Below are 24,379 nucleotides of genomic sequence, written 5' to 3' on the forward strand. Positions count from 1 at the left end.
CTCGTCGTCACGCCAGCGTTGTGACCGCCCCCGAGCGGTCGCTGGCACCTACCGAACTTTTCTCACCTGTGCGTTTGGGTGCGTAACATCACACTTGTTCATTTATTAGTCAACTGTCTACAAGAATTTGTACTGCGAGCTTTATTTCGTGTAATATTCCACTAGTTTGCTATCGCTGTCAATGCTTCGTCCTTCGAGCGACACTGCGACTTTTTTACGTGACGATGATTACGTAACAAGAAGCACTTCAACGCTTGCGCCTATACTTGCGCATAGTGGATGCGTATTCTTTGCGGTCCTCTCTTTCTCTCGCTTCACGTACGTTCTGCGGCCTACGTCTGAGAGACCGCGCTGCAAACGACGGCTCTAGCGCCTCTGCGCGCGCACACACACGCTCCCGCGCGCAGGGGACCGCCGCGTGGAACTAATGGAACGGGTGTGTCGTCGCCGGGCTTCCGAAAAAGGCAACTGCGGGCGGCGGCCATCGGCGGTGCGCGCGCGTTCCTAGCCCGGGGCCTATTTTAGACCCGCAGCGTGCCAGCACAGCGGCGCACCTTCCCGCTTTGCTTCTGTTCTCCGCTACTCTTTTCTTTTCTCTCGCACTTCTTCCCTGCGGCCAAAGAGATGCGTCGTGAAAGGAGAGCGGCCATGAGGTTGGTGACCGCAGAAGCCCCGCTCGAGTTCGGGTCTTATCGCGGGCCAAAGGTGCCAGAGGATCGCCCGTTCGGCTACAATGTGTGGGGCCGCAGCCTTTGATTCCAAACAGGAAAAGAAAATATCAAAAGCAAGGCGGAGAAACTTTATACCTCCTTCGTCTCAGCGACCGTAGGTGGGCAATCTTTGTGAGGCGGGCATGCGCTCTCGAGCAATATGTAGGGAACACGCAAATTGCTTTTCAGTAGGACACAGTGAACGAACAGACATTTCCCGCACAAAAGTGTTCAGCGAAACTGGTGAACAGGAACTTCTTACGTATTCAACGTGTCATACTTGAACACGCACTTCACGATTGATGGTTATCTCCTCACATAGCTCGCGACTGTACGTGCGAAGACACCGTATAAATCACAAGATGTTCCCGAGCCCTGGCTGCGTCGCATTCCGCCCGCGGAGCTCGTTGAACCGCTTTGCTCGACGCATTTTCGTAAGTTTGCCCGCAGGTAAAGAGAACCGTGTTTCCCATACTGCTTAGCGCCCGCCGAGAGCAGCCCTGTGCGTCTACTGAGGCTTCCTATCGCGGTGGCCGCCATGTTGGAGTACCACGCTGAGACACTGTGCTTTTCTGTAATCCACTTTTCCACTGCAGCGTTGCAAATGCTGTACTCAAACAGCTAAACAGAGTAACAGAAAAGGCGCCACGCGTGAGTGTGCCGTCGGTATATGCACAAATCGCCTTTCTTTCACGTGCACGATCTACACCCGTTTCTCTTTTTTTCTCCCCTCTCTATATTACACGCTCGCCTCATCTCTCCTTTCGGCACCTTCATGTATTGTCTTGTGCGCGACAAAATTATACTGACAGTCAGTGCTTCGTCTGTTCCTTCCGCAAGGTCTGTCACATGTACTTTTATTCTCGTACTTAGCTATAACATGTACCAAAATATGTTAAATATGGCAAATATGGGTTCTACGTAACGGGATTTATAACCTCCTCGGTTATATATTGCGGTACTCTAACGTGGCGTAGGTAACGTCAGGTGCACTGACGCTGTCACGGCTTTTATTAGATGATCACTCTCGAGGTCGAAAGCGGACAGTTTGGATCACCGACAGCTGTGAACAAGGCTCCGTTATGTTGTCCGCGTGGGCGCTTGCAAGCCTCCGATAGCCGACGGCACGTTTAAAGAAATGAAGATCCATTGAAACGGCAGAATAGGGAACGCCTGAACACGCTCAACGGTATAGATTAGCAAAAGAACGGAATGAAGAGAGAGGGAGAATGTATATAGGTAGTTGAGTGGCGATGCGGGGAGGCGGTGACGCAAATAAATTGTGCAGAAATGTGGAAAGCGCATGGAACGATGAAGTGAAAGAAAAATCTAACAAAGTCAACTCAATCTCTTCTTTCTTGCCTTTCTTTTTCCCACGCCAAGCACGACGTGAAGCGTAAACTTAAGGAACGGGGGAACGCCATTGGACGGCGGGCAAAGAAAATGGGAGGGCGGAGCACAACCGACGCGGAAACGGTGCGGACGGGTTTCTGCTCCGGCAGCCGTGAAAAACGTGGACGCGACCGAACCGAACAAGCACGGGCACACGTGACAGCACGGATAAAGAAACAGTCGCATAAGCGAAACCCAACAAACAGAAAAGCATACGTAGAGAGAAGATCAGGGAAACACAGAACAACAGACGGACGATCAAGCGGAACCGGAAGAAGCAGCAGCAGACGAAAATAAGGACCAAGTGTGCCGTCACTGCTGTGAATGCAGACAGCGGCGTCGTGAAAGCCTGCAGGAGGCGCCAGTGGCCGATTCGCCGAAAAGAAATTATATGCGTGATAAATGGCACAAAGAGAAAAAAAAAAAACCGTGCCGTCCGCGTGCCATGCAACAAAAATAAAAGTTGAGGCAAAGTTGACGGCTTGGTTACTTGGGTTTCGCCCACACAAAGGCGCGTGAACACAAAATGCCAGCGTGTATTTCGCCTGCCACTGCGCAAATCCCTCTTTCGAGGAAAACAGAACGCGCAGTCGAACTGGGAGCGGCAGACGATCGGGGAATAAAAGGGAATAAAGAGGCGTAAAAGCGACACGGAATTTCTGGACCGGCATTATACGATCTTTCTCTTTTTGCGTCTATAACACGAGAACCAAGCGCAAGAAGAACGAGACGCGCAGAATGCATATACACATGTAGAAGGTAACCAGGGTGTCTACCAAGTTGACATTTCCAAATTCCCTGAGTTTTCCAGGTTTTCCCTGAGTGCCTTTGCCCATTTCCCTGAGTGATGCAAAACTATGTTTTATGTCAAGACGGGCTGGAACCATATCGCCTGATGCTGTCACTCTCGAGTAAGCACATGAAAAAAATTAAAAAGCGACTTAATCCAATTTGAATACCAAGCAGTAGTGTTTATGTTATTCAAAAAGAGCATAGAAGGCAGGGGTTAGTAAAATGCACAGCAAATAAAGTGTCTTCGAAAAAAAAATTGCAAATAAGTCGGACATTCACAAATACGAATAAAAAGGAGATGCACATAGAAGTGAATATATTTGAATATATGAGCAATCTCTATCAACTGATAGCAAGCTCAGTGGTATGAGGTCCGAACTCTGTCACAATTGAGATTCTCTCTTAACCACTCGTAAGTCAACCTCAACTGTCTCGACATACTCTCAGCCCGCGCACGACGCCTGAGTGTTGTGTTTCACTGCTTTAAAGAGTTTATTTTGGTTTGGATGTGGGACACCTGCATCTCGGCATCAGCCAAAACTGTTTTTTGAGCTCAAGCTCCTTCATAACGGCGGCAGCAAGCTTTATTTCCCATTTATTCCTCAATGCATACATCATTTCTGTTCTTGTCCTCCTTCTGCCACTCGTTTGCCCCATTTGAAGCATCTTGGTCCAAGGACCATTTGAAGCATCTTGGTCAGTTGCACAGTCCACGGCCGATTTTATAACTCCCTAGGGGTCGCGAAAACGTTCGAAAAATCGGCCAGCTGGAAAAAAATAAATGCGTGTCATTTACTGCCCTTAGGGGCTCAAACCTCCACAGACACGTTCGAAAACGCTCTGAAGGCCTGTCGGTACACATATTAGGCATATCGGCGCTCGTACTGTGACAGGAAATACCGGGTGCACGTGTGTATAATTAAGGAATACATACTGTTTTCCGTGGCAATAGCCCCTTCCCACGCTTGTTATGCTTCACTGCAATACTTTCGCGTATGCTTCACCATGTAACATTTCTGTACAAAGGCGAAGCTGACTTTCGGGAACCGGCATTATGCAACGCACCGTGTTTTCTAAGTTTCTAAGCCAATCGCGAGGACTACAAAAGCGGAGTCCGTGCCATTGCTGACAGCAGCTAATTCTTTCAATAAAAAACTCAGCACCAAACGGCAAGAAGCTTCATAGCGAACGTCGAAGCAGCTAGGCCTAGCGTTGCCGCAGTGGTGGCAACGGCTGCCAGCGGATCTGCGCGCGAGAGTGCCGGTTCGAGGTGGCGAAGTAAGCGAAACGGCAGCGGTGGTGCCTTTGATTATTGCCGTTTCGGACCTGCGGTCACGACAAAACGTCCGGAAAATCGGACGGCGAAGGGTTCTTGCGTGCGAAATTTCACACGTTCTGATGCGTTGACTCTATGGGGTACGTGGCGGTGCCGCGAAGCCATCCAAATTATCGGGAATCTGGAAAGTCGGTCGTTGACTGCACACTGGCAACTCATCCAGCCGACGACAGGGCGTCAAAGACGATTCACTGCGATTCATGTCTGCTGCTCAAGCCAGCATTACCGCGACTTTCGACCCTTCCAATAAAATTGCCGCTAATTTTCCCTGATAGAGGCCCAAATTCCCTGAGTTTCCCCTGACTTTTTCCAGACTACTCAAAATCCCTGAGAATTCCCGGTTTTCCCGGTTTTCCCGGTTGGTAGACACCCTGGTAACGCAACGAGCGAGCGCAAATCTTGTATGACGGGTTATCTGAAACCGTGGCCTGCAGTGCTTTTATCTCGCAACTCCCCCCCCCCCGCCCTTTCTCTCTTTTTACGAGGGAACCGGAGTTCCAAATATCCTTTTCCTACATAGACAATGAGAAGACGCAGTTTCCTTTCTTTCCTGCTATGCTGCGACATTGCAGCGGGTCGGTGTTGCGAGAAAACAATTGAGGAGTAAATGCACGAACAGTACGCTGGCTTCTACAGCGTATCCGATAAAAATGTTCAGCGTTGTGGAAGCTGCAGATGGTTTTCAGTCAATCAAATTGAGGCACGTATACACGAAGGCGTTAACACACGGAACGCTTCAAGAATTCGTGTAAGCTGCTTTTTTTTTTGTTCGTTATTTTCGACATTTTACTGCTGTCAATTCAGGCTCCTGTTTCCATAGCCATCGTTGAACATACGACGCAATGCCTTCGTCGTATCTTTCTTCGTACCAAAACAAGTAGCGCAAAACAAGTAGGTTAGGCTGTGCACCATGCGTGCCGATTAAGCGTAATAAACAGCATGTGACGGAATCCCGAACATTGGCTAACTGTCAGTTCGAACGTTCGCTGCGTTGCACAGATTTAACAATGTGGAGGAGGTCTGCTTTTGATAGAAGTGTGAAAGAAGGTTCGAACGAAGCGCCGCCAAGCGGAAACGCTGATAAACGGGCGCTGAATGTCAACGACAGCGAGGTAGCCGACACACACACACACACACACACACACACACACACACACACACACACACACACACACACACACACACACACACACACACACACACGCACGCACGCACGCACACACACACACACACAAACACACTGCAGCATACTAAGCGTGTGGCTAGGCTGTGAAATCTACAGCTACACAATACTTTCTTTTTCTCTCTCTATCCATTATCGTTATTCTATAAAGCACCTGCGCAATTGTGTCAGACACAGTAAAACTTTCTTTAAAAAAGAAAAGCAGCCTCCCTTTCAGCCCGCGAAAGTGAACGTACAGCGAAGCTGATGCGGACGTTCGACGACGCGTTAAGGCCAGAATACATGGAGCGAATATGCGACGAATAGTCGGCGTTCGACGCCCGGCGGCGTACGCGCGACGCGCGGCGGCGTAGAAATCGTCGTTCGCCGCCGATCTAGCTGGCGCAGAAAAGTTCGTCGGGCGTCGGCGATACCGGAAGCGGCAAACGAGCGGCGCCCCAAAGCGAGCCAATCAGGTCTCACTATCCGCCCCGACTTCCGACCTGGCTTCCCCGCTTGTCCGTGTATCCCGATCCCGCTCTATCGTTCACGCTGGTCTCCCGCTTTTCGTATTCATGGTATCCAAAGCGTCGCGGCTGGAATTTAACGACAAGTTCAGTTCGGCTGTTCAGACGCGTGCCATACTGTGGGACATTTCTAAACAAAATTTTACGCGTTTTTAGAGTGTTCCGCAATTCAAAAGAAATAATAGTTGTCGTTAAAGTTTTTTTTTTTTTGTCATGTGTTTCACTACAGCGCTTTTGCCTCGTCTAGCCACACTGATAACAACGCAGCGGTTCGCCGGCGGCGGCCGCCGTGTCTTCGCTCCATGTAGCGCAGCTCGACGAACATACGGCGTCGCGCCGCGGCTGATTTTCTGCCGCCCGAACTTCGTCGTGAAAGTTCGCTCCATGTATTCTGGCCTTTACACAAACACCGCCACCACAACCGACGTGCGTCACGCGCGCGCGCACGTGTGCGGAAGTGCACCATGGATCCTCCTTCCTTCCTCAGCCAAGCGCAAGTGCCTTATTGATGTAAAATAATGTTAAAAGTTAATTGTGTCAGAAAATGCGTAGAGACATACACGAGCTGCAGATGTGATAGCTTCGGATTGTTATTCGAATATACGAGAAAACATAATCCTGCTACGTGAGAGCTGAAAGAGAAAGTGCTTTTGCAGCTGCCGTTTGAGGTCTGTCTGAGGGGCCGCTAGGAGGCGATACCGTTAGCACAGCATACATCCTCATTATTGCAGACTTTCCTCCTATACAGCGTAAGTGCGTTATTCAATTGAATTTTTCAAAGTGAGAAGCTCCAGAAAAAATCGTAAAGTACGAGTTACACACACCCTGTACACATGACATGTCATCGGATTGTGCTTAGAAAATAGGAGAAAACATCCCGTTACGCGGAAACTCAGACACAAAGCCTTCCAGCTGCCGTGTGTTTTTGGGCCCTCCGCTTGGCGCAAAAGCGCGTGATTGAACTAATTGAATTTCTCAAAGTAAAATGTCGGAAAATTAGTAAATTACGCCTCACACACAACCTGCAGGCACGATAGCATCGGGTTGTAATTCCGATATAAGTGAAAAGATTATTTACAGATAAATCACACAAATCCCCTTTCTAGCTGCCGTCTTGTGGGTGAGCACGCCACGAAAAATCCCGGCCAACTATAGAGGCCACCAGCTTTGCTGTATAGAAGAAATGAACGCAAAACGAAGCGAATCCATTGCCACACGCTGTAAGCGGCTTGAAATGAACATATACAGTGGTTCGTTTGCACCAGTAGTATTTTTTCCAGAAAGAAAGGAAAGAAAAAGAAAATGAGCTAACTAAACTTCCGCCCTTCTTTTGTCGAGGCAACATCAGTGGCCGGCCATCGTACGCAATGTTTGGTTGTACTTTTCCAAATTTCCCTTTTCGCGTAACTCAGCAAAGATGGGACGATTTTAGCTGATAGTATAGAGACACTCGGAATGCGTGTTCGTTAGGCTTCTGGTGACACGTCACTGGTGCGTCCAGGCGTCAAAATCCTGCACCAAGCTCTGCCGTGTGTTACCTTCGAAGTCTTGGGAATTATTTGTGGGTGCAGGTGTCCTGAGCGACACCTTCGCCGCACACGATTTAAGGTTTTAGCGACGGTGGCGAGGTATACGACATAAGAACACCCGCAGACATGTTACACATACTTTAGTTTGTGAAGAAGCGTCGCGTTAGCAATAAGTAGTAGTTGTTTGGACACAGCCGGAAAGGTCATTTGTCTTCTCTGCAACATGAGCATCGTTAAAGAGGGCAAAAGAGATGGTGATTAATCGTTCTGAACGTGCAGCGCAATTCGAGAGGGCACGGACACTGATGTCAGCCTCCGCCTTTTACATTTGCCGGTCACACTGTGGCCGTCAAGACGGACGGGCCTGACGGCACCAAAAGCGACGCTCCGGGGTTTGTACGACGCACCAGCACGCGCATTTTCAGAAAACTGGGGTAAAACGAAACTGTGTGTGAGGAAGGAAGTCCCGAGTTTTCGCAGCGGTATATATATGTATATATATATATATATATATATATATATATATATATATATATATATATATATATATATATATATATATATACACACAGTGAAGTAGACGCGCGTATGAAGCGGTTTATTGACGTTTCGGCCGGGGTCCGGCCTTCATCAGAATGCATTGCATGGTGTCAGTACAGTACCATGCAATGCATTCTGATGAAGGCCGGACCCCGGATGAAACGTCAATAAACCGCTTCATACGCGCGTCTACTTCACTGTGAATATTTACCCGGACCCAGAACTGCTTTTTTTCTGGTATATATATATATATATATATATATATATATATATATATATATATATATATATATATATATATAAAAGATGGGCTGTGGCCGGCGCCCCATTTATTTAGGCCGCGTTTGTGACAACGCAGTACACCCACGCGACCATTTGCGTCAGCCACGAAATACTGAAAGACTCGCAGCGTGGCCTACGTAGAATTCCTTGAACTCTCTTGCCTCCCACACACTTCCTTCATTTTTTAGGTTTCCAGCAAGCGCAGACAAGCGAGTGCCAGCAACTTCGCGAACGCCTGCACAACAGGAACAACAACAACGATAACGACAGACACATTCCGGCGTTGCTTTGCTGGGAGTAAGGAGCGAAAAAAGAAAGAAAATGTTTAAGTGATATTGAGAGAGAGCTAGAGAAAAAGATGGGGAGGCGAATATCCGCGGTCCCAATTCCATGCGACGCGTTTCCCCATTTCCAGAAACACACTGCGTCTTCGTAGCTGCATGCCCGACCAGTTCGCATATAGAGACTTCGACGCGCGCATATATAGTGGTGAGCGCGCATATACACAACAAGCGGGCAATCCGAGGCGCGGGTCGATCACACGCCGCAGCTCCCTTGTTTTCCCTTCGCGTTCCCTATTTTTTTCTTTTCTGTCCGGCGCCATCGTTCCCCGACCTCTTGCCGTTTCCTTGTTTTCTTTGTTCCTCGCGCTTGCATTAGAGAGATGGAGAATAAGAGAGAAGAAAAAACAGCCCAGTTGAGGCGAACTTCCTCGAGGAAGCTGGCGGACTCGACGCTTCCGCGCACTTCTCGATATTTGGGGACGCGAACGTTCCCGTCCAACCCGCCCCCGGGAGATGGTTCTCTGTATTTCTGTTTCCCGGCGACGCTCCTGGCGCCTCGCTCATTCCTGTCGGCTGCTCTCTTCATTTTCATATTTATTGACGGCGGAAAAGTCGCCTTTGCACCGTTCTCCATTTGCTTGTTTTTTTTAAAGCCTATAAGAATTCTGTTAAGTTCGAAATGCATACGTATGGTGCAGTTTGCTTCTTTGTAATATTCTACACAAAGCGCTAGTAATACCTGCTGCAGTATGCAACAAAGAATACATGGAACTTAAAACCAGATAGATGGATGTTTTCTTTTTCTTGGTCTGTCGTCTGCTACATTTATGACGGCGCTCGGAATACGAGGCGCGCAGCGCGAGGACAGCTGAACGTCGCATTTGTTGCAGTGCGGCGCCGCAAACAGCTGCAGACGCCACACGATAAAATCTAACTGAATGCTTTCTATTGTTCCCTTTTCGCGATGATTTCGTGTGCTTAAGAACGTGTACAGAACGCAACCGGTTCGTTTTAAGAGGCACTCCCCTTTTCACATCGCTCCCTCTAACCTCCTCAGTTGGTTTTCGCCTCGATGTCAGTGAGGAAAACTTGAAGATGCGGTGGATGTCGCGAAGTCACATTACAATAGGCAAGGCTGTGACGCGGATTGCAAAGTGGTTAACTGTTTATTAAGATAGAATAGACAAGCGATTGAATGGAAACTATCTACACGGACATCAAACTACGAATCAAAAGTTGGAACTTTGGTCTTCTTAGGCGAATCTCCACCGAATCCCCCTCCGACGGCCCTGCACGTATACCCAAAGGCATCCGCAACATGCCCCTCGCACCATCGTTCGTCCACTCACACTGCGGTGCGCGCAGTGTGCACACAACGGGGCTCCACGATGACACTATCCGGTGTTCCAATACGTCAAGGCCGTTCCCACAAATCCTTTGCAGTGCAACGAGTCTCTTGTCTCGATCACAACCTCGCAAGACGCACTTCCCTAAATAAAACACTTGCACGCCCTGTTGGGGCATCAGACCCGTTTGCGGAATGTCTCGGCATGGTGCGGTTCAGCGGCGAGGGGTTGACTTCAAAGCCACGGCAGTGCTTCTGCGAACCAACTGGCGGAAGCCCCGGGACTCACCGTCAACTCGCTTACGCGCTCTTCGTAAACCGCGGCTGCCCCAGCCCCGATGGCTATAACTTCCGCCGCCGTCTTGGTGTCGAACCACGCGTCTCTTTTGACCACCCCGCTTGACCCTTGCATGCAGCTGCCCGCACAAACAACGCTGAACTCCACTTCATTTTTTCTTTTTATTTAGGCAAAATGCTTTCCTCAAACTTGGAAGTATCCCAGGTCGAAGACCTATGGAAAGCGTAGCGGAAATTATATGGGTCCTAGATAAATAAGGCAGGGAGGGCACTTGCTGGCTACTGTCGAGCCGTGCCGGACTCGTGTTGACACTTCGGATGATTTATGTCCAATGAGAATTAGCAAGCACGACTTCTATAAAGAGATGCTAAAGGGAAATATTATTTGAGCTGCATTAGTAAACCACCCTCCTACAAAAGACCAGCAAAGCTACCGTGAGGAGAGGCTCGGCGAGCCAGAAAAGGCGCACCAAAAGACGGCGCAGCCGGCGACGTCGCCCCGGAATTGCCGCACCAGCTCTGCACGACGTCATATATTCCGACAGCGTCTGCTAGAGCCTAGTCAAGTCATTATCGCTAAAGGTGCAGGTAAACGGTATTTCGATAGAACCAAATAATGAGTTTTCAAAAAATTTTACTGCTCTACAGTGGCCCAAATACAAAGAAAGTGCTTTGAAATGCGCGAAATTTTTAAAATAAAGTTTTGCCTTTTCTTCTCTTGTTAATTAATCTATTCGCACAAAAGTAACTAAAATGAAGTTTTGAAATATTCCTTTGCGAGTCTAAACTGACTCAAACTGTTTATCGCTTCGATAGCCAGAAGAGTTCCATCCACTTTTGTACATTGTAGGTCTCGTTTTCTTTCGCCTTCCACTTTAGCGAGCATTAATTTATTTTTCACTGAATCGGCTGCGCAAACGATATCGTCAGAATAGGAAGGACGCGCTGTGTTGCTATTACTACACTCTGTCGTCATACAAACGTCAGTAACCATGTACCAGCGCTGCCGAAACGATGGGGCGCGACTTGGCGCTTCCTTGCCGCGTTGTTCCCGATTAAGGAAGATATCACGTGATGCCGTCTCCTGTACTGCAAGTCTGTCCGTGTCGCTGCCACACGGCCTCTTCTACACGCTGCCTTTTCATTCCCTGAACGCGTCACAGTGTGATGTTCTTGGTCCTCTTCATTTCCGCCTGACGCTGCTACTGTTTTCGCACACAAAAATAAGGAAGAAAAAAAAATGCTGTAACCAAAGAGATGCGAAAAAAGGGGAAGGATGAAAAGACGTGTGCTGTAGATATCTCAGCTTTTTAGAGCGCAGCTCTTTGGCGTCCGTTCCTGGGTTTCGCGTCGTCGTCGTCGTCGTCGTCGTCGGCGTTGTCGTCGTTGTCGTCGGCCTCGTAACCAGCTCGCCGACGAATCTGCTGCTCCGCCGCCGCGCATGCGCGCTGTCGGCTCTCCGGGCGAGGGAGGATGATGGAAGGGAGGAGGAGAGACTGTGGAGGAGGGCTGGCTACACAAATGGCTCTTTGGCGTCCGTTCCTGGGTTTCGCGTCGTCGTCGGCGTCGTCGTCGGCGTTGTCGTCGGCCTCGTAACCAGCTCGCCGACGAATCTGCTCCGCCGCCGCGCATGCGCGCTGTCGGCTCTCCGGGCGAGGGAGGATGATGGAAGGGAGGAGGAGAGACTGTGGAGGAGGGCTGGCTACACAAATGGCTCTTTGGCGTCCGTTCCTGGGTTTCGCGTCGTCGTCGGCGTCGTCGTCGGCGTTGTCGTCGGCCTCGTAACCAGCTCGCCGACGAATCTGCTCCGCCGCCGCGCATGCGCGCTGTCGGCTCTCCGGGCGAGGGAGGATGATGGAAGGGAGGAGGAGAGACTGTGGAGGAGGGCTGGCTACACAAATGGCTCTTTGGCGTCCGTTCCTGGGTTTCGCGTCGTCGTCGGCGTTATCGTCGGCCTCGTAACCAGCTCCGCCCCCCTTTCATCCCCCCAGCGCTAGCAGCGACCGACTGATACCGCTTTCGTGAGTCCGCTACCGCACTCACGAAAGACGTCGTGCACTTCCTGCAACTCGCATTAACCGTCCATCGATCCACACCGATGTTAGTAGTGGGGGACTTTAATGTTGACATAAAGACAAACAGCAATTTCCTAACACTTATGCGGGAGAACATCCCGTTCCTCTCGCTCGTAACGCGTCCCACGGCTGTGACAACCTCGCGAGGCACTTGTATAGATCTCGTCTTTGAGAATCAAGCATTGGTGTACCAAGTCGAACATATATCAGTCTATTTCTCCGACCACAAAGCTTCCTTCATGACTGTCAAGAACTGTTAGTGGAGTCTTTGTTAAAGGAATACGTGTGAAAAATAAGAAAAAATTCTGTGATAGCGCATACATGTGTTGCTCGATTTCTTTGCCTCAATCTATCGAAAAGGTGAAACAGCTTATTTGCTGCGCTCAAATTTCGCATTAGGAAGTAACGTAATCGTCGGTAATTTTTTCACTTCTATCCCGCAGCGTCTCCTTCAATTTCCCCCAACAGGAAGGGTGCACATCAAGATTCTTTAACTGCGTGCCTTTCGTCCCTTGGGATTTCGATGGCTACTCGCCCGGCTGTGTATTTAGTTTTCTTTTCTTCTCCCGTAAGTGTCGGTTTCTACGGTGACGTTGGCAAAAGAATTTGTCGCTTACGTCTGAGGGACGCACAGAAAGCGTAAAAAAGAAAAGAAAAAGCAAGCAGGAAAGGAATCAACGTTCCATCTGCAGATGTGTAGCATTGTATATATACAGGCGGGCTCCTGAGCCAAAGTGCCGCGAACTCCAAGCTCGCATCTTCGTGCAATGCGGCAGCGCAAAAGGAAGAAAGCTGTCCTTCTGCCGTTCCTTGGAATTCTTTCTCGGTGGCCCTATTTTGCGACGGCATTGCTGTCCGAAGCGCTCCCACGCAACATCTTATGCGATTTTTGTCGTAGTATACGCTGGACTTCGCGTGCTTCCTTTGCAGCACTTCACGTGCGCGAACAGATATTTCACGAACCTCCGCCCACTGCATGGCCATGAATCGCCGAGGAGGCGACCGCGGACAGCGGTAGAACGATTGTTGAGCGTTGACGCAGGCTTGTCCCTTGACTTTGTGTTCAGCTGAGCGACCATATAGGGACATTTTGAGACGTCGCAATGAGCCTAGCATAATATCCTCTTTATTAACAAAGCAGCCCAACGTCATTTCGTCGCACATGCGGGCCTCCAAACGCATGCACGCCGACTGAGCTTTCTACTTTCCAGAGCGCTAGTACGGTTATACTTCAAGAGACCGTCACTGTGGCAACAAAGATCGATTGATTAGTACATCTTTTTAAAATTCTTTCAACATTCGACAGCCATTAGGGCTACGTCGTGGAAGCTTTCGTGGCATCTGTAAGAGGTGTCGTGATCATGTTTTCTTATTGGCACCAAAAGTCGCCAGTAAACTCCGCTTGTCCTTGACTGGTGAGCCGTCGTAGTTGGCACTTCAAGAGTGGTTGCCGTTGGACTATATCGTATCCACACGGTATTTAGAAAGAGTGCAGCGCAAATTAGCGGGACAAGGAAGAGAGTAGAACCATCGCTGTTGCGTCCGAGACCGAGGGCCTGCTCTTCTCTTTTCTTGTGATATACTGTGCGCATCTGGCTTTTGTGTAGTTCCGCATCGTGGGAGCGCTGGCGTTGATGGTGAGCCCCAGATGCAGATGCCAGAGGCTGGGACCCAAGTACGCTGCTGCTACTTCCAACAAAATTTTGATTTCGATAGGCGACACGTTTATACACGAGCTCAGCAACACAAATAGAAATTAAGCAAACAACGGAAACAAGGTAAGACGAGTGACCGCACACGCAGCCTTGCAGAGTTCAATAAAGTCAGTTCACTTGGTTCAGACCAACCAGTCAAACATCCGTGTAGCAGGAGCCAGCGTCTCGCTGTCATCAAGGGATTCCTTTAGCGGCCGCCAAATGACAGCTGCGCAAGTGCACTCCTCAAGGTACGCATCCAAGTTATTCATCCAGCGAGACCCGTAGGTTACGCGCACTTAATTTTAGAAGTGCTGGAATTCAAAGCACACATGGACGCATTAACTGGTCCGCGGTCGACATAAGACACATACGTTTAGAGTGTCTGCTTTAAAAAGGGAAGGAAGATACTGACAGAGCCGGAGTCGTTACATACATAGGTAACTGCACAATACAGATACAGAGTTTCCGCGAAGAGAAGGTCAAGGAGAAATAGGCAATATGTCAGATTGCTGCAGGTGTAGTAAGATGTGATTGGCTCAAGCGGGCTAGATGAATATTTGTCGCCGTCCCGTTTCAAAGGCGATGCCGATGGAAATAATAATCTTTCTCCGAAGCAGGCACGATACCCGTGAATTCGAGTTTTGTCACTCAAACCATGCAAGTGCAGTTTCGACTCCCAAGAATGCACCATACGCAATAGGGCTTGAGTAAGTAGAAAAACGGAAGCGTGCACTTTCAGTGTATTTTCGTTACCTGCGGTTTCTTATAATTCAACTCCTCTGGAAGCCACACAAAGTTCCGAACAAACAGCAAACTCACGCGACTGCGCCCAAACGCCCTCCTTAACTGCAAGTTCTCCACGGCGCGTTGTTCTCGTCCACCGCTTTACGCTTATTAAGCTAACCACCATACTTAAGCTTTGCCTGCACCCACTAGTAGTCGCCTGCATAGCCTGCAGTATGGCAAATCTACAAGATTTGCCAGACTGACCCAACATGGCGCGGCCTCTGCGCATGGCCAGAATACTGAGTGAAGGCGGTGGCGGCTTAAACCGGCGGGCGCTTTCATCACACAGGCACATCTGATATTGCGCCAGCCACGATTGAGATATCTTGAGTTTTACGCCGTGTGTCATGTACCGCGCTCAAAATTTGACTACCCTGACTGCCGCTGAAAGACTCCTGAAATAGTCTCCGTCGTACTTGTCCACGCAGTTAGGCCTAATGAACTGTCGGCAGTGCCGGCAAAGATAAATCCGCCTGGCTCAAGCTATATCTTTCGACACACTGGATATCGAGTTAAAACAAGGCTACGGCTTTCTTCAGCGAAGCAGGGGGTGAAGTGCGCACACCGTGCGTCAGGGAAAGTTTATGCATGCCAAAAATTCTGGGGCGAGGAGAGAGCTTCCTCTCTCGAAGCGCAACAGCGAGAGTGCGCATAAGTGCCAGTCTGGCCACCGCCGATCGTGACGCTCGCGCCATCTGGCGTGACCACATGCGCGGAAGGAGCGCCCTCTCGCAGGCAGCCTCACACGACGGCAGGTCATGGCGGCGCCACCGTGGCTCGTGCCTTCAGGGGCGCAAGAGAACGGCGTGCGCCGCTAGATGCGCGCTTCGTTCTCGCGGTGCTTTTTCATCCGCTGTCTTTCGCCGGCTTCTTTCCTGCCTAGCCCCGAGAGCCGGAGCATCCCACGAGCATATAAACGCGTACACGCCAACACTCCTCCCCTCCTTCACCATCTTCTTCTTTCTCTGAACCCACCGGGGCTGACTCTCGGCGGGGTTCCCGATATAGAAACCCCGAGCAGCGGGTGGGGGTCGTCCCTTCCCCGGTGCCCGCGCAGCATCGAGCATTGCCAGCCCATGACGCGAGCTCGAACCAAACGGTTTTCTTTCGCTGAGCCACGGGGAAAGGGGGGATGAGAAAGGAGGAATCTTGCCGAGGCGCGCTTTTTCTTTTTTGTGCCTGCCTTTCCAGCTCCTTCCTTCCTTCGCGAACACTCATGGTGCCCCCCCAGCGGATTGCGTAGTGACGTTAGTATAAGCCTACTGCCACGACGGGAGCAAGCAGGCCGCGTTCACATCCCATCCTCGTGCGTGGATTAACGGACGCTACCTCTGCGCCCTCCTGGATCGTGTTGTGTGTGTGCTCGCGGGTTTTGCCTAATCTCCCCGGGTGGACGTCGCGTCGACCGCCGGACGGTAGCCTGAAACAACGAGGCTGCTGCGACGTTCCTCTCGTGAGAGCTCGGTCATTGCCGCAATAGCCGAACCATCGTTGCAACGACAAAGAGCCCGTGCGTTTCTTGCGAGGCACTTCCTCCCTTTATTCGAGATCCCAGATATTCGTGCCTTCCATTGGCTTGCTGGCAACAATTAGGAATTCGCTCGAGTGGCTACGGACATTCCATTTCTGTGCCTTCAATATAGCCTTCGTGCGTGACCTGTTCAAAGACTGTCTTCAGTGGCATTAATCAGCAGTTCTCAGAGTGGCTTTTCAAGCTTGTAGGCCTTGTGTGTATTGCTGGTCAAGTGTGGAATACAAGACAAGTTTGTTATCAGAACTTCTGCTTGTGGAAGTGCTGCTTGTGAGCCTTACGTTCAACATTTCAAGTGCATCATTTCAACGGGGCAGTGGCAATTGTGGTTGTGTATCTGAGGAGCCCACACTGTGACTGTCAAGAGGATCACTCCATTGTTAGATACCACACAACTTCCCAATCTATTTGTATCGCTGACGATTATAAAGATCCATCACCTGGCCTGGTTACTGCAAGGCAACTTCCTCCGGTGAAATTCAGTTGAGCTGACTGAAATAGAAAGGTGTCACTGTGATGTGGCACATTGAGTGATTAGCACTGCATACTGTCACGTGATCACCATTACGTAGAGTGCTAGTGAAAGTGGCTGGGCTGTGGTGTTGGTTCAAAAAACAAGGCTGACGAAAACCTTGACAAGTGATTTTGCCCGCAGAGAAGTGTCACACCAAGAAAAACAGATAGCCTCGTCTACTATATCTTGTATAACAGCAATTTATTTTGGCCACACTACTCCTCTGCAAGGCAAACCTGTTGAAACACAACAATCGCATGCCATGCACCTGCAGTGTGTGCCAACTCCATTTGCTTCTCTTCATGTGCAGATGGATGGCAGAAAGGAAAACGAGTTTTTCTTCCTTGTTCAAGCTCATGTGAAGAGCTTTCTCCACAGCTGAAAGTGCAAGAAATCTTTTTTTTTTACATTACCTAATGTATGCTTGTGAATTGGAGGCCTGAGGTACTCGCACGTAGGCTAAAGCAAGACAACAATTGTGCATCTGTGGACGGCGAGCTCCAACAGATTATATCTTGAGATTTACAGCAAGTATTTATGCATTGGTGTTTTTGTGATTCAGGTGCAGTTTCTGCTCGTGTGTTTCTGTGGTGCTACCCTCAGTGTGGTCCTGGCAGACCCGGCAAATGAGCTTGCCAACCAACCAATGAACAGGTGCTAAAGAGAGCTTCAGTTACACGCTCCCTGGTAGATGAGAGCCTGAGTCCCTCAAGAAGAGCTGGTGACAAGAGCAGCTAGATTGATAGGCAATTGTTTGTGACTAAGCAGCTGCTCTGAAAAGGACGGCACACAAGGTGTATGCTCATCGTGCAGCATACTTTGGAAGCAAAGTGCCACTTGTCTCCAAGATTGCGGTGTTTGTCTAAGTTGGACAGGCAGCTGTTGACGTTGTTGCATATTAACTTTTCATCAAAAAAATTGCAAGAGCTTTGTGATAGTTCCGAACCTAATCAGCTTTGAACAAGCAGACTTTCTGGCCACGAAAGTGGGATTGTACCTGGAAAGCAGATTGAAGAGTTTTCTCATACTCTTTCCTCTTCGGCGGGCATTAGTGTATGCATCCTTGATCATTCAGAACAACCACCTAACCTGCTGAAAACCTGGAACAAATCTGCAGTGACAGATATCGAGAACTGAAACCACATTTGAAAGTGTGAGACACTGTGAACCTCGTGATATCATCATCACCAATTGTGGAGGGCGAAGTGGTAGCAAATACAGACTACAACATGGCATCAACTGCAGCTGATGGATCACTTACGGGTGCCCACATGGCTGCAGCAGCGGCTGCAGCAGCCGCAACACCGGCTACAACTCCGACTGCACTGCAGTTGGCTTTGGATCCCACGCTGCAGATGTTCCCAAGACTAATTGACCGGCAGACCATGAATCTTTTTGGATTTCCAGCCATCATGCAACAGGTAACGGCCAGGTACTTGAATATAGTTAATGTTCACAAGCAGCATACTTCAAAACTTAACACGTTCAGCTATTGCTTAAATTACATTTATATTATAAAATGCTTTTGGTGTAGTTAAGTTCCTATATGAGATGCTAGTATAAAGTTTTAAAGTTCGAAGGCAGCCAAGAGGTTATTTCTGTGTAAATTGGGAACAACTGAGGATATTATACCTTAAGTTTTAGTTTATTGTCCACAGACAATGCATTCCTCAGTCTGATGTTGGTACAAGACACAGTAGCAGCTTAAAACTGTTACATATGGCCTGTATTCGATGTCAGTAACAATTGCTGTACAGTACCCCTGAAAATAGTCTGGAGATATGTAGATTGTATTAAGGGCACAGCTTTGTGCCATGATGGCAGTTCTTCGAGGTAGCAATCTGTGACAATGTCAGTGCTGGTATAGACAATTTATAACCAGCTGGACACATTCTCAGCAGCATTATGGCGGCACCCTGTATAATGTAGCGACTTGATTGCAGGTCTTCTGGTACTTTTCTTAATAGAGGGTGCTTAAAAGCAGGCTCTGTGCATTGTCATGCAGTGACCTGAAAGTACTACAAAAGATTTTGGATACCTTCTGTGAACCGATGGGCTGTGTGCTCAGCTGTGTCATGCCAGGTTACACGGTCTCAGAAACTGTTATTCTGCTCAAAGAGGAAGCAAGTGGAGCCCTTGTTCTGACTGAAATATGCCTCATACACTTTTCTGAGAGGTGCTGTTGAATGTTGTGCTCAATGGTAGGCATGCTGCCACACTGTAGTTCTCGCACCATAATTCCCAAAAGTACTGTTTTTGCTTCAGGCAGCATAAATAGCCATAACTGGGCTTTTATCTTATAATGGTCCTGTTCAAGAATACATTTAAACATTATTGTGATAAGTATGTTTTGCCGAAGCCTATGAACATGAAGTGCTCCAAATTTGTGCAAGTCATTACTGTTTCCGCTATGGAGCTCAATCCCAGTGGAACTCTTTTCACCAAACTGCAACAAAAACTGTAAAAGAAAATATTTTGCTTCGATGCGTGTTTGCAAGAGAATCTGTTATATGATTTGTATTTTGTGCAATCTGTTGGGCACGACGTCCTTCAGCACATTTTGTCACTTGACTGCACAAAGAGAGTGTACCATACACAAATCTCTAAATGCATAATTTATTTCATGTAAGCGAATCACTGCTGTACTTAAAGTTGCTGACTGAACCTGTAGCCCAGAAAATAAATGCGGTCAGCAACTACTGGCAACAGTCACTGGGGAAGGAGTAAAGCTAAAGCGCCAAATATCAGCAACTTGCCTTCTCATTTACTTGCTGCTGTTGCTGTTAACTATTCCTTGTTGTTGCTTGCGATAATGAATAGGCTTTCTTCATTACTGCTAGACACTAGCAAAGGTGCTTGATTTGCGCACATAAAGAAAGAAATAGCAGTATCACTTGTGCACTGTTCTTTCGTGTGCTGCTTCCAGTGGCTGTACAAGTGTGCTCTGCTTGGCTATTTTAGGACAGCCGACAACAGCTGTGCCTGATCAGCACATGGAGAAACGAGAGAAAAAAAAAAAAAGAAGAACACAAGGCGCTGACGTAGGGGGAGAGGGAATAGGCTGCTCACAAAGCCATGACTTCTAGTTCATGCCTCCACATAGTAGCGGGTTGGTACTGGTACATGAAAATGGTGTTGACAAATAAACGCGCAAAATACACATGACTATTCGCACTACACTTTATGCTATGAATACTGTAGAGGAAGAAGAGGGAAAAATGGAAGCTAAAGATGGGGGGGGGGGGGAAATGTCTGGTTGGATACTCTGTACTGGGGGAAGGGGTATGTGTGTGTAGTCACTATGTACATACCTGCGAACGTCTATAAATGCAACAAGGGGTGGAAGAGGAGTAGCATGGACTTTTTTTTAATGTCTGTCCTGACCACACACCCAATGTGCGTTGCATGCTTACATTATTAATGACGATTTACTTTTGGATGCAGCACAGAAGCAGCAGCAAATTTAGAATAAGAGAGACTGAACAGCAATACATTGTTATTAGATCACAGTGACTTTTTCAGATATTACATTGTTATCAACTGCAATTCCTTTAGGAACTTGTCTAAATAAACTTGCTCGAAGCAGCTACTCCCGTAACGTCCTTTCACCAACTTCCAAAGGTAGGCTCAGAGACCAACAAGCATATCTTTTTCGCAAATGGCATTTTTTGTAAATCATGACACAGCATTTGTAAAATCATAAATAAGGTCAAATTTGTAACCATTACGTAAAATTAGGGAGAGTTGGCAAGTATGTGTATACTGTACTACAACACATCTGCCTTGCCACAACAACACTTTCAAGCCATAATTCCCTTTTTTAACAAAACATTTTGGCATATGAAAAATATGTAGAAAGAGATTCCTGTGTTCAAATGTGTGGGCAGAACCTTTGGTAATGTGTCAGTGAAGAATATATTGAAAGAAAAGGAGCAGTCATTATACGAAAAGAAATTTGGCAGCTGGAACTAACATATGAACCAATGAAACAGGAACAAACAAGATGAGTGAGATTCACAGTTTTAGAAATAACAAGGGCATTTTGAATTGAAAGACCCATAAAAACAAATGTTTTTTTAACAAGTCAATGAAGGGGCCAAGACACCACATTGTTGCAATGTAACTCTTTATCTCATCATGTTCTCCCTCCAACAAACAGTGAAACTGAAATATAAGTGAATTTTGTGGTCTCAACTTTATTAAAACAAAGTTTTTCAATTTACCCATGAATGTTTTGGTAACCTGGTTAATCACACATTTGCAGCTTCTGACGTCATAGGCTTGCCTGCTCTTAGCATCAACTGCTGTAGTTTCATTATCCATAATATGCTACTTCTGTTGCATATGGTGGATAATGGAACTACAAAACTTTATTTCCTATTCACGATGCACTTGTGGCACAATAATACAATGTTTGGTTGTGACTGCAGCGTCATAGCCTGACTAAACAACTACAATACTTCAATAAGTCACAAAAGACTTTTCAGGGTGTATGCATGCACTCATTTTCATAGAATCCACAGACATAAAACATTCGCATATTTAATAAGTTTGAATGTTGATGCACATGTGTATATATAGATGGTCAGAAAACGGCAGATACTTACTAAATGTGCAAAGGCAGTGTAGGCATGGCACATACTGTATTTAGATGAGTCTAGTGCGCACTTTCATCTGGAAAGAATCACTAAATTATGACATGCACGCTAGCATCAGTGTACAAAACCAAAACTACAATAGGAGGTGTCCAAATCTTGCATCCCAATCTCGAAGGCCGTGCTTTTCCGAACTGTGGACGTTACAAGCACATGCAAGTGCCGGAAGTTTATTATCACTGCAGACCTTGAACAACGAAGATGAGCAATGCCCTGGTATACAGCCCAGATGCAATAAATTTGACTTTTCCAAGTAAGAACAAATCGCTATTTCACTGTCATACCACGAAAATATGGAGATGGAACGATCAGGTTACTGCATTTTGCATTTTTCTAATTATGAAATATGGCATGCACATTACTACTGAGGGCACTGCATTTTTCATTTCTCTCAGTGAAAAATCAAGTGTGTATTAGAAATAAGTTAATATGGTACTGGACATAAACTGCTTAATGCCTGTAGATTGAGTTGTGGTCTTGTAATGCAGCGGCTCTTCAGTCACACTGGCACAGTATGCAACATCAAAACTGGCTGTTCTGCCAGGGCTGTTAACAGCGACATGTTTATCATTTCACCACTTTCAAAGATAAATGTGGTGCACTGCTCCCATGTCAGCTGTTGCATGACATGTTACCTTTGGTAGGACACAGAACAGGAGCAGGCAAATTCCAGTGATAACCATTAAAATTAAAGCAGCAGAAGACATATTACAAGCCAGCCAAATAAGTTTATGTATTCTTTTCCTTAAAAATTACCAAAAGAACATACCTAAAATACGAGGTTCTTTACCCTTAATTAGCGTTCCAAATTTTCACTTTGTACTATATGCGGATCTGAACAAAAATTTCAGTCAGAAATTTGGGCTAGAAGTTTTGGTTTCGTTATTGCTGTGTGGCTATGACTTGACTTCGTTATTGCTGCGTGGCTATGGCTTGGCTTCGTTATTGCTGTGTGCTTACAGCATCGTTTCTTTATTGTTCAGTGTGCACCTTGGCAGCACACATGCAAACCACACTTTGCGAAGTGCATCTTTTTTATTACGCATTGAAGGACCAGATGTCTGGACCACGAAAACAGTACTCGACTGCTTTCAAGAGAAGAGTTATTTTAGCCGCACAGGACATCGGCAACAGTGCGGCCAGGAGGCAGCTTGGCATCAATGAGGGAAGCATTCGCAGGTGGCATCGACAGAAGGAAGCCCTTTTCGCATGCAGCGGATTGCAAAGAAGCTTTTGCAGTGGGACATTCCTGGAAATCGAACTCGCCCTGATGAAATTCATACACCAACAGCAAGCCGCGTATCTAGTTGTGGGCGTGGAGCTTATGTAGGCAAAGGCTAAGGAGCTTGCAAGAGAAAAAGGGCTACCAAGCTCTGCCTTCAAAGCAAGTAAGCACTGGATTTATCGCTACATGTGCCGTGCTGGATTTTCCTTACGCCGCCGAACTTCGATTTCACAAAAGCTACCTGAATCATTCGAAGAACTGCTTGTGGCTTTCTAGTGCCACATTATTTCGCTGTGCAAGTCCAAGAACTTCCAGCTAAGGCAAATAGGCAATGCTGACCAAACACCGGCTCATCTGGACATGCCATCGCCCCTCACCATGCACGAAAAGGGCTCTAAACAAGTTTATGTTGTCGTGCACGGCAGATGGACGCAAGCCATCGCTCTATGTTGTCTTCAAGTACAAGACAGTCCCTAAAGGTGAGGAGCTGCCAAAAAATGTGGTCGTGAGATGCCATGAGAAAGGCTGGATGAACGAGAATCTTGTGCTCGACTGGATAAAGTCCGTCTGGTGTAGGCGGCCCAGCGCACTGCTGTCGTTCCCGTCCATCCTCATGCTGGATGCATTTCGTTGCCATTTGGCCAACTCAGTGAAGAGGCTGTTGCGCGAATCTGGAACTGAACTCGTTGTTATCCCAGGTGGGATGATGTCTCAGCTGCAGCCTTTAGATGTTTGTGCGAATAAGTTGTTCAAGGACCGGTCAAGCAGTGTTACGCAGATTGGGTGCGCTCAGGTGAGCCTGCAGTGATGCCGACCGGGCGGCTGAAGCAGGCTTCGCCAGCCACGCTATGCAAGTGGATTGTGGACGCATGGGCCAGTATACCAGAGGACCTTGTGCGTCGCGCATCCAAGAAGTGTGGCATCTCGAACGTGCTCAATGGCACAGAGGACGAGTACCTCTGGGAAGAGATGTCGGACAAGGGACTATCCGAAGAGAGTGCAGCTGAGGAAGACAGCGATTGATGTGCGGAGTGCAATTTAAGTAAATGTGTTCCTTGAGTTTTCCTAACTTGTATTATACGCGGATAAAACTTTTTCGCGTCCCAAAAGTGTCACCTCATACTATATGCGGGTTCGTATTACACGTGGGTTTTTACAGTAAACTGCAAGTGCCATTGAGCACTGTGCTCCCTTAAACAACTATTTTCGTCTGCATTCAATTTGCACCACCAGCACAATCAACATTCTTCTCCATCTCAATGCTTTAAGGTGCACCATTATTCCCTCCTTTAGTCTATTTTAGCATGATGACCGATGGCTAGCCGTTATTCCTGCAAATACAGTGTGTTTGTTTTAGGCATGTAACGTCTCTGTGGGCTAGATTATGCATTCCACAGTCTCTTGTCTAGTCTGTTCATAGCCTTACGCATAAGACTTTGTCCATCCCCACACAATGAATTGATTAGTGAAGCGTGTTAATGTGGCACATGGAACAAAGAAGTCACCCTAGTGGTGCTTCTTATGACTTGGAACAGTTAGGCACTGTGCCATTTGGCAGCCAGGGTGTGTGAATATTCCTAATATAAACCAAGCACTCTTGTTTTTAATTTAAGTATTTCATTTGGGTAATTCATACATAAGAAAATATTTTAATATTCGTTTATGGACGAATCTGGAGAGTTATGGTGTCTACTGTAGTT

The 24,379-nt window shown here is 47.6% G+C and overlaps 2 protein-coding genes across 6 annotated transcripts in view; one reads left to right on the plus strand and one right to left on the minus strand.

The window, feature by feature from the left end:
• The window catches only part of LOC135898265 (RNA binding protein fox-1 homolog 3-like), a 571,669-nt gene that overhangs the window by 70,426 nt on the left and 476,864 nt on the right, over positions 1 to 24,379 (plus strand). For 2 of the 5 annotated variants that reach the window (XM_070524467.1, XM_070524469.1), the window contains exon 1: positions 15,769 to 18,220. The exons of 1 other annotated variant lie outside the window; for it this stretch is intronic. In XM_070524467.1, coding sequence (XP_070380568.1) covers positions 18,029 to 18,220 — 192 coding nt within the window. In that variant the 5' untranslated portion in view covers positions 15,769 to 18,028. Of the gene's footprint in view, positions 1 to 15,762; positions 18,221 to 24,379 lie in introns of those variants that run through there. 2 more of the 5 variants (XM_065427119.2, XM_070524466.1) reach the window with 2 other exon arrangements.
• The window catches only part of LOC135898264 (solute carrier family 22 member 7-like), a 46,668-nt gene that overhangs the window by 14,494 nt on the left and 7,795 nt on the right, over positions 1 to 24,379 (minus strand). The window lies entirely within an intron of this gene.

The sequence above is a fragment of the Dermacentor albipictus genome, chromosome 8 (genome assembly GCF_038994185.2).
Source record: "Dermacentor albipictus isolate Rhodes 1998 colony chromosome 8, USDA_Dalb.pri_finalv2, whole genome shotgun sequence".
Classification (NCBI taxonomy): Eukaryota; Metazoa; Arthropoda; class Arachnida; order Ixodida; family Ixodidae; genus Dermacentor; species Dermacentor albipictus.